This window comes from Gavialis gangeticus, unplaced genomic scaffold, assembly GCF_001723915.1.
Source record: "Gavialis gangeticus isolate Ggan-Ray unplaced genomic scaffold, GavGan_comp1, whole genome shotgun sequence".
Taxonomy (NCBI): Eukaryota; Metazoa; Chordata; order Crocodylia; family Gavialidae; genus Gavialis; species Gavialis gangeticus.
This window is the reverse complement of record NW_017728990.1, coordinates 628979-637978: the sequence shown is the minus strand read 5'-3', so window position 1 is coordinate 637978 and position 9000 is coordinate 628979. Positions and strand designations below refer to the sequence as shown.

General features: G+C 53.7%; 2 protein-coding genes across 4 annotated transcripts in view; one reads left to right on the top strand and one right to left on the bottom strand.

Moving 5' to 3' along the window:
• Positions 1–5295, top strand: part of BTBD18 (BTB domain containing 18) — an 11784-nt gene extending 6489 nt beyond the window's left edge. Inside the window, exon 2 of the mRNA XM_019514677.1 lies at positions 1261–5295. Within this exon, the coding sequence (XP_019370222.1) occupies positions 1261–3419 (2159 nt within the window). The 3' untranslated portion in view covers positions 3420–5295. The remainder of the gene's footprint in view (positions 1–1260) is intronic.
• Positions 5296–5494: 199 nt separating this feature from the next.
• SELENOH (selenoprotein H) lies at positions 5495–8738 on the bottom strand. 3 transcript variants are annotated; one of them, XM_019514717.1, is made up of 5 exons: positions 8674–8738; positions 7688–7846; positions 7220–7365; positions 6766–6894; positions 5495–5717 (listed from the first exon to the last, which is right to left on the bottom strand). In XM_019514717.1, the coding sequence occupies exons 1-4, from the start codon at positions 8721–8723 to the stop codon at positions 6794–6796; spliced, it is 456 nt and encodes a 151-aa protein (XP_019370262.1). In that variant the 5' UTR covers positions 8724–8738; the 3' UTR covers positions 5495–5717; positions 6766–6793. The 3 variants fall into 3 exon arrangements, with proteins under 3 accessions (XP_019370262.1, XP_019370247.1, XP_019370253.1); XM_019514702.1 differs by lacking the exon at positions 8674–8738 and adding an exon at positions 8512–8654; XM_019514708.1 differs by lacking the exon at positions 8674–8738 and adding an exon at positions 8256–8350 and having other exon boundaries at positions 7688–7849.
• Between the last annotated feature and the right edge of the window lie 262 nt (positions 8739–9000).

Below are 9000 nucleotides of genomic sequence, written 5' to 3'. Positions count from 1 at the left end.
GCTCTTGCTTGGAAGGGGAAATGTAAATGCAATCAGGATATTTCCTCTGTTAAGGCAGTCTTGAATGGTTAAAAATCTAGGAGTGTTGCACCTTCCTCTGTGCTTTTCCTCTCTCTCCACCCAGGCCTATCTTTATTGGGAGTATGCTGTATTGCAGCAGGGGAATTTTGGCCCAAGCACCAGCTTCCTTGCTGCTGACTTCCTTAAGAGCCAAACAGGGATGCAGCCTAAATGACTGCCTCCACAGCCTTCTGAGCTAATGCTTGCCTAAGTCTGCTATAAGCAGCGCTGCTCGGGGGTGGGAATGTTCAAAGCTGGGTCAGGGCTGCACTAAGAGAAATGTATATGTTCCTCAGGAAAATCCCTACTCATCAGGGTTCTGGGACCTGCTGTATAGCTGGTTTGTGCCCAGAGTCCCCTTTGCAGTCTCTTCAGTAGCTAATGGTGGCTGTCTGCATTGTGTAAGCACTCTGGGGTGTAGTCTAAGCAATCAGGGACTGAGACACAGGAGAAGGGGACAAAAATATGTTATTTTTTGCTTGTTTAAAAATGGGAACAAGCAGCTTGTTTTTACTGAGGGTGGAGTTTGTTAATTAGCGTTACTTGACTGATAATACAGTTGAAAATATGCATGTGTCTGTTAGAGGAGTGGGAAAGATTGCAGATGTCTTTCCTTTGGAGAGATCTTCTAAGACAGTTGAGTTAGGGCTGCTTCAAGAACCATAACTGAGTATTGCCAACTCTTCTGATGTTACTGTAACTCCTGTGATATTTGTTGCTTTTTCTTATAACCACAGCTGCTGGAGTCAAGAGATTTCAAGAGACTCTCAGATTTCACTTAAAATCCAAAGGGAGCTTCTAGCTCTCCTTGGGAGGAGGAAACTTTAGAAGCCTGAAGTGAGACTGTCCTGACTATTCAGAAACCAACAGGAGCAAAAAAAAAAATGCCCTGCTAAATGGACGGTTATTTAGATAGAGGGTTTCTCACCCATGGCTTTTATACTTTTGGGTTTGGCAATAGTGATGACATGTAGCATACCCAAGGTGTGGGTTGGATGCAGTGTGATTTTCAAGGATGCCAGAATTAAGGTAAACTGGGTTTCTGTTTATTCCCACCCTCCCTAGGCAGCCTAGAGGGGCTTTTGCCACCCCCAGTGAAAGTACCCAGTGTCAAGAGGAGTTGGAGGAGAGCAGTAATGGCTAATTTAGTGGTAGAGCTGGACTAATGCATGGTACTGATTGTCACTCCTTTGTTTGCAGGCGAGGCCATCCCAGCTCATTGCTGCATCCTGTCAGCGTGCAGCCCCTTCTTCACAGAGCGCCTGGAGCGCGAAATGCCGCCCAAGGGCCGCAAGGTAGTGCTGGAGCTCCGGGGACTGAAGATTGGGACTTTGAGGAAGCTGGTGGATTTTTTGTACACATCAGAGATGGAGGTGTCCCGGGAAGAGGCACAGGATGTCCTGGCTGCTGCCCGGCAGCTCCAAGTGTCAGAATTGGAGTCACTGAAGCTGGAGGGTGGGAAGCTTGTGAAGCAAGCCCTGGGCCGGCGCTTGAACCGGGAGTGCCTACAGTCGCCCAGCTCAGCTCCCATCTCTGCCAGGGTCATGTTGCAGGCCTGCGAGCCATGCCCTGCCCCAACTCCCACTGTCCCCTGGACTTCCAGCCCCATGGTGGCTGGCAAGCAGGGCATTGTAGCAAAGCTCTCAAATAACAGTGAAGTGCCTGCCAGCCCAAGGGAATGTGTACAGCAAGGGGCAGCCACAGCAGCAGCCCCTAGCAAGGGGGCTCAGTTGGGGATGCAGGACAGCTCTGTTACTTCTGCACTGCCCACAGAGACTGAAGGTACAAAACCTCAGAGCTGCTTAGTCAGGAGCCTTTGTGGAGGGAGGGTGCTGAGGAAAGGGGAAGGGTCACAGGGCAAGAGGAGCTCTAAGCAGGTGCAGCAGAACTCATCTGGGGGAGGGAACCTCACAGAGGGCTCACCCCTGCCAAGGAAAATAAAGCTCAGCCGCCTGAAACTGCCGCCTCCTGCCAGCATTGGTGCCACAGAGGCACCCAGTGCCAAGAGCCTCGCTAAGGCCCACACATCCATCAAGCGCCTATGGCGGCAGAAGAAGCCAGGGGGGGATGAGACAAGCCAGCCAGAGCAGGCCAGCCTCTTATGTGGAAGCCAAAGCTTCACTGCACCTCTGAAAGCCAGTATCAAGAAGCGCAGTCCAAGCACATCAGCCTCCAGTTCAGACACAGCCTCTGAGGAGGGGCATGTCCGCCGTGTGAAGCTGAGGAAAGCTGTCAATGGTAGCTGCTGGGAAGTGGTACAGGAGCCAGCTGCCCAGGGAGCCCCCAAAACCACAGGAGAGAGAGATGCAGAACCTGCTACAGAGGACGTGTCCTTTGTGGCATCCTCCTCAGCCTCTGAATCATGCAACTTAAGTTGCTTGGAGCTGCCAGGGACATGCTCAGCTGGCTCTGCAGAGCTGCTGCCAGGAAGGCTAGAGACTGCACCCTTCCCTGAGGAGGCTTCTGTGGAACAGACATTAGGAGAGGTGTTGATGGGAGAGCAAGCAGGCTGTGGAAACCCCTGTGAGCTGGAAGGGACTGCATTAGACCAGCTGAGTGAGGGTGATGAATTTGGGAACTTGGCTCCCTTAGGGGATCTGGAACAGATGCTGGACTCGATGCTAGCAGGCAACAGCAGTGCCATGGAAGGTCCATGCCTCCCTAAGCTGGGAGAGGTGGACGATGGGCAGCCTTCTGCAGGCCCATCATGCCAGATAGATGCAGCTTTAGTGGATGCTGATGTAGCAGCAGGAAGGGAATGGCAACCCCTGGACATGCATCTTTGGCCAGAATGGAATGAGGCAAGTGAAGTACTCATGCCAGGAGGGGAGCAGGGTAGGGGTAGCCCGCTTCTCAGCTCTGCAGCTGGAGATGCTGTGGGATACCCTGTGTGTGGCCAGCTTGTCCCACCCTTCCCTGCAGACCCTAATGAGGCTCTGCCAAGTAGCTACTGCCCCAGCCCCATGTCTGCTGGACTTTCCAGTTCCCACAGTCTTCAATGCCATTCACTATTGGTTGGGAGGAAGGAAACCCGGTCAGACTCGGGGTCCCCTGTTCCAGTGGAAGATGGTGGGGGGGACAGATGGGAGCCCTGTACCACCTGGTCAGTCTATGCAGAAACTGCTGGAATGGAGACTACACCTGATGTTCAGGTGCCATTGGTGCTACAGCAAAGCAGCCTTAAAGAGCATGGCCACTGGGACTGCCACCTGACAGCACCCTCAGACAGCCCAGGAGATAAGATGGATGAAATAATTGATGTGACAGGGGCCGAAGAAGGACCGATTCCCATCAGTGTCCTGTGTGTCAAGCCTGATCCCTCTTCGGAGTCGGATGATGAGGTGGATGTTCTGAACTAGCAGTGGCAGGGCCTGATTTCTGGTGAGGGGGCCCTCTCTGCTGATGCCCAAGATGCTGTTGCCCCAGCTAATACTTAACCATGGTAGGGTGCTGTTAAGTGAATAAGTAAATTCAGGTGTTTGAGGCTGGGAACCTGCAGGCCCTGGTTGCTGAAGGACCTCCCTTGGTGCTAAAAGACTCCTGGAGAGAGGGGAGGGGGAGTAAGCCTCCAGATGGCATGGTGGGTAGATCCAGTAGTGAGGCAAGGTCAAGATGCAGTGTCTGCTTTTGCAGCTGGGATTTGGCTTGAACCAGAAACACCCTGCAGTTCCCTGGGGGTGGTGCAACTGGGCTGAGAATGGTGTGGCCACAGTGTGACCTACTTTACCATCTGCAAAGTTAATAGAGCTCTACTGACTGCTGCATTTAAAGGAAACTTGCCATAGCATTGGGATAGAGAGGAATGGTGGGGTGGAAACTGCCCTGCTCTGCTTGGTCTTAAGCAGTTCCTTTTTGAGGAGCTTGCTATGGCAGCAGTCTAGACAGGTGCACAGGTTATAAGTTGTTTTTTTTTTCATGAGACCCACTGAACTAACTTATGTGCAAGATAGAGCTGCTTGTGTGCTGAGAAGAGAAAGAATAGCCTCCAGGGAGACTTAAAGGGTGCAGAACCATCAAGGGAAGGGAGGTCAGGAAGTTTGCTTGCTTCAGTGTTGTAATTTTTTTCAAAGGAGCTGATGTGAATCTTCAGTATTGAGGACATCCAGCAACATCCTCCCAGTGCTTCTGCCTGGCACTGGATAGTCCTGGCCTTGCTGCAGTTTTACTTTATCTTCTGTTGTGCATTTGACTCATCTCCATTCATGTCTCAACTCTCTTCACTGTCTGCACCTGTTGCAGGGACCCTTGTCCAGTCTGTCCCTAATGCTCTTACCCTGTCTCAGACCTACACTGCTGTGACTGTTGGCTTGTGAAGAAATGTCTGCATTAGCTAGTTTAACAACCATCAGCTCCAAATCTTGTCTGAGACTCCTAGAATGAACCAAGAGGGCTTTTTGCTTGCATGCTGTGTGCATGTTTTTTGGTTCTTTGCATCTAGGCCAAAGCAGGGAGCTTCAGCCAAGATGTGGAATTCCTCATCTTTCTGCCCAAGAGGAGCCCTCAAGCCTTTTCAGCCTTCTGAGAGAAATGAAAAAGCAACATCTGCAGATGCTTTTAAACACCATAGGACATTCAAGCAATGTGTTTTTGTAAAGCTGGGTGGTGATTATGATTCAAGTCCCCTATTCCCTGTCCATGAATCCCACCCCTGCCCCCCACTTCAGGCTCTGTGCCACTTGCACCACTAGAGCTTGCTAGCTTGTAGGCAGCTGAGATTAGTTTCTGTGAGCTACAGTCATTGCAGGGTGGACATACCAAGTCTTAAACTCATTTCAAGCAGACACCTCAATGACAAATACGCAGAGCCATAATACTAGCAACAGTCCTTCATTCAACTCCCTATTCCTGTGTACCTGCCCCAGCACTTGAGGTGAACAGCAGGTGGTTCATTTACTCAGCTGGCAGTCCCTTATCTCTTCCTTCCCTGTTCTCCACCCCTCACAAGACAGAGTGCTGTCTGAACTGCTAGCTTTGTCTTCTTATGTAATCTGGACCCTTTTCTCTGAACTTCAATCTACTGCTGTGTTCATTACCTCCAATCTGCTGCAACTGATTTCTCATGACAAAAGTAAAGTCAGCTGGGTGTGTCCTGATGCTTCCTTTGCCTTTCTTAGTGGAGGGCTTTGTCACTTTGCTCCAGGAATTCCCCTTGGCACCAGAGAACAGGTAACAGCAAGGAGAGGCTGGAATAAGTGTTATAGGTTGCAATTTGAAATAAAGTGTTGGACTTGTTTGTACTGATGTGTTCACATCCTATTGCCTGAGCTGCAGCAGAGCAGGCAGTCATCTCCCCCTAGTGGCAGGCTGTACTGTATGAGACCAGAAGACACTTCCTGAGAGGGGACAGGGTGTCTAGCAGTTATCCCTAACTCCCTTCCCCCAAGGCAGGATGTTAGACACAGCTGACTCTCCCATGCCAAAGTTGAGTTCTCACTGGCTTTTCTATAAACTTTATTACAAAATTCTGAACTACAACAAATTGTCATTGCTGGTTTCTTGTAAGGAGGAAAACAGAGTGGCATGCTGTGGCCATCAGCTCCCTGTGCATAGAGCTGCAGCATCAGAAATGTGACTGGGTCTGGCTTGTGCCCCCACTTCGTCACACCTCTTCATAAATGCTCTGGTTCTCACAAGGAGTAGACTGGTTCTCAGCCTGGCTGCAAAGGGAAGAGGAAGAGAGGGTGTTGATCCTCAGAGAGGAACAAGGGGTGTTGCATTTAACTACCCACCCTACATTCCCACCAAGAAGGCTATCATGTTACTCAGGTCCACAGATTACTAAGATGAGTGGTTAGGTCACTGGGCCAGGATGCAACAACAGTGACCTGAAACTACAAGAGTCATTAGGGACATCAGGGCAGTTTATCCTCTCTGCATTTTGCTTTCCCACAGCACCTACCTGCACTGGAGGTGCTAAGTCACAAGGGTTATTTTTTTGTTTGGGGTTTTTTTGTTGGGAGTCCTGTAGATAGCAGGCCCTAACCTGAGGGCTGGAGAGGAGGAATATGCTGTGTATGCTCAGGTTTCTGCTATGCAGCCAAGCTATGGATCCAGAACTCAATCACATTCTCTATCTGCTGCTTTCCCTCCAACAGTATTTGGCAGGCAAGAGGAACCCCATCCTCACAAAAAATAGTTAAGCCAGCTTTATCTTGGTATTCCTTCCCCCACCCACCTTGCTGGTACAGGCTGTGTCTAGTCTGAGGCATCTGGCCTAGCTATACGCCTGCAGCCTGCTGGACCATTCAGCCCACCACATCCCTTTAAACAGGTCTGCAAAACAGCAAAAGGGTGCATGGGAACCAGACCTGATGCCTGCTGAGACAGCTAATGGCTGTGAGAAAGTATTACCATGCAGAACCAATGCAGCCAGGAGACTGCCAGTGGGACTTGATTCTCACACAGCCAACACTTGGAAACCAAGCCCCAGTGACAGGGCCTTGCAGCAGAGTCAAGGGGAGACCCTCCATTCTGGCAAGGAGGAAAGAGCCCTGCTTGGTTCAGTATTAAGAAGTCACAGATTTATCCATTAACAAATCAGATCTGCACCAGTATGCAGGATTCCCCCTCATACTGGTTTTTAAATGCCACAGTAACTCTAAGGTAGGGGGGTTTCCTTTCAGCTCTGCCCCTGACTGAGGAGATGCAGTCCTTCCTTTTGCCCTAGACATGATCTCTGTGAAAAACCCACTAGGAACAACTCACCTCTGTCTCCTGTCCCATTGATTTTGCTTTATGCCAAGCTGCTCTTCAGTGCTTCGACCACCTTCTCTGGCTCAGGGAACTTGAGCTTGCGAGGCGGCCCCTTCTTAATGCCACTCCATAACTCCACCACTAAAATATGCAAACAAAGAAGGCTTGGGGTTACAGAGAGGGTACTGGTCACTGGGTTATATTGCAATAGCCCATGGCGGGGCTTAGTGTTCACAGCCACTGGTACTGCAGGCCCTGGAGGGGGAGCAGGGACGGTCCTTGCCTCACTGAGGTCAGTCCAACAAGGGCCTACCTCCAAACTGCCCAGCCTGCCTCCACCCTCCTTCTCAGAGCACTGAACCCCTGGGAAAGTGCTGCTCCTAGGAAGCTCATCAAGTGTCCATCAAAGTGCTGGCCCCACCTAAATGGGACCTCTGCCCTACCTCCCCACGAAGGCGGCACTTACTGCTTCCATCCTCCTTCACCAGGGACACCTCGAAGCTATTCCTACGCGGTTTCTCAGGGTTGATTTCCACTGTCAGGTTGTCAACAGCATGGCGCAGTGCCTCGCTCACAGCACTGGCATTGCGCCCATACACTCGTCAGCTTTGACTGCAAGAAGAGAAGAAGGGGTTAACCCATGGGCAGAGAAAAAGGATAGGGGGACAGCAGCAATAGCAAGGAACACGTATGTGAAATGACGGGGGCCGACAGGCTTGGGATCCTGCTGCAACCAGCCACCCTCAGGCAGTGCCATCTGTCCAGCGTGTCCCAGGCACCACAGTCTGGCTCGGCCCCCCACAAACGGAGCCCTGCTCCAGGCCACGCTTCTCTCGTTCTCCACCAAAGAGAGCCACTGCCACCCACCCCTCCTTAGGGGGCAGCTCTGGTGCCCACCACCAGGACTGAGCAGCACCCAGGCACAGGGACTCACCAGTGCTCAATGACCACATGGGGCGCAGCCCCCGCGCTGCCCGCACGCCGCTGCTTCTTTGGTAACTTATTGAGGTTGTCCTTGGCCTGCGAGGCCTCCGATTTCTCAGCCTTTGCCTCGGGGGCCTCTGCCTTCCTCTTCCGCCCCTTGGGAGCCATCCTGCCCGGGAGAGCAAGCGGGGCAGGTTCTCAGCCGCCCGCGGGCACGGATCCCGCGCTTGCCGAGGGCCCAGAAGGCTGCTCGGGCGCGGACCGGGCCGGGGGGCACCCAGGGGCAGAGCCCGCGCACCCCACCCAGGGATTTCAAGGGACAGAGGGAACCAGCCAGGCGGGGGTAACCCCGGGTAGTGACAGAGCCCACCCCGGCCAGGGAGGAGCTGGCCGGACCCAGGGGACGGGTCCCGTCCCCGGGGCCGCGGAGGAAGCGCTTGCTCCGGCCTGATCCGGCCGCCCGCGCGAGATGCGGGGGCGCCTCCAGCCTCAGCACTGCCCCGCCGCCGAGGGCCCCGCCGCGTCTCGCCCCCGAGCAGGCCCAGGGCCCAAGGCCGCCGCCGCCGCGCAGCACGAACCCACCTGCTGCCGCCCGCGCCGCCACTGGGGGAAGCACGTGGGGCCAGCACGGAAGGGGGTGGGCCAGTGCTCTGGGCTCAACCATTTACCAAAGAAGTGGGGGGCGAAGACAGTGGGAACGTAGACGACGGGAAAAACCCTCCAACAAGCCTGCCCCTGTCCTAGGCCTGCTCCTTGTTAACTCCCACTGCAAGGCAAAAACCCGCTATGCCCCCCCCCTCGTTTTGCGAAATGGTTCTGGCCCCAAGTGATTACCTAACATTTCGAGCGAGGCTTCTCTGGAGCCAATCGGCGCCCGAGCTAGGCAGGGGGCGTGGCCTCTTCTCCGGGGGAGCCGATAGGGTCTCGGGCTGTGGCGTCTCCCCTCCCCCCGCCTGCAGCATCCGCATCCCCACTGCTCAGGGGCCGCGTCAGCACCCGCGGGAAGCCAGGCCTTCCCCTGGCCCCTGCCCGTACGAGGGGCTCATTCCACTCTGGCCCCAGCATCCAGCTGGAACGGCCAGTGCCTCCGGTCGCCCCTGCTCCTCTGCGAGCCCAGACACTGCACAACACAAAGGGTGGTTGTTGTCAGGTTTATTACAGAGCAACCGCCGATGGAAGAGAGGATGATTTCTAGAAGCATAAAGAGCGTTTGGCTTGCATCCCCCACTCCTCCCCTCCCAGCTGCTGGCTTGGGGGAGGAGGGCTCTGCTGCCATGCACAACTCAGAGGCTGTGCCACCCGCTCTACTGAGGACAGAGCCCC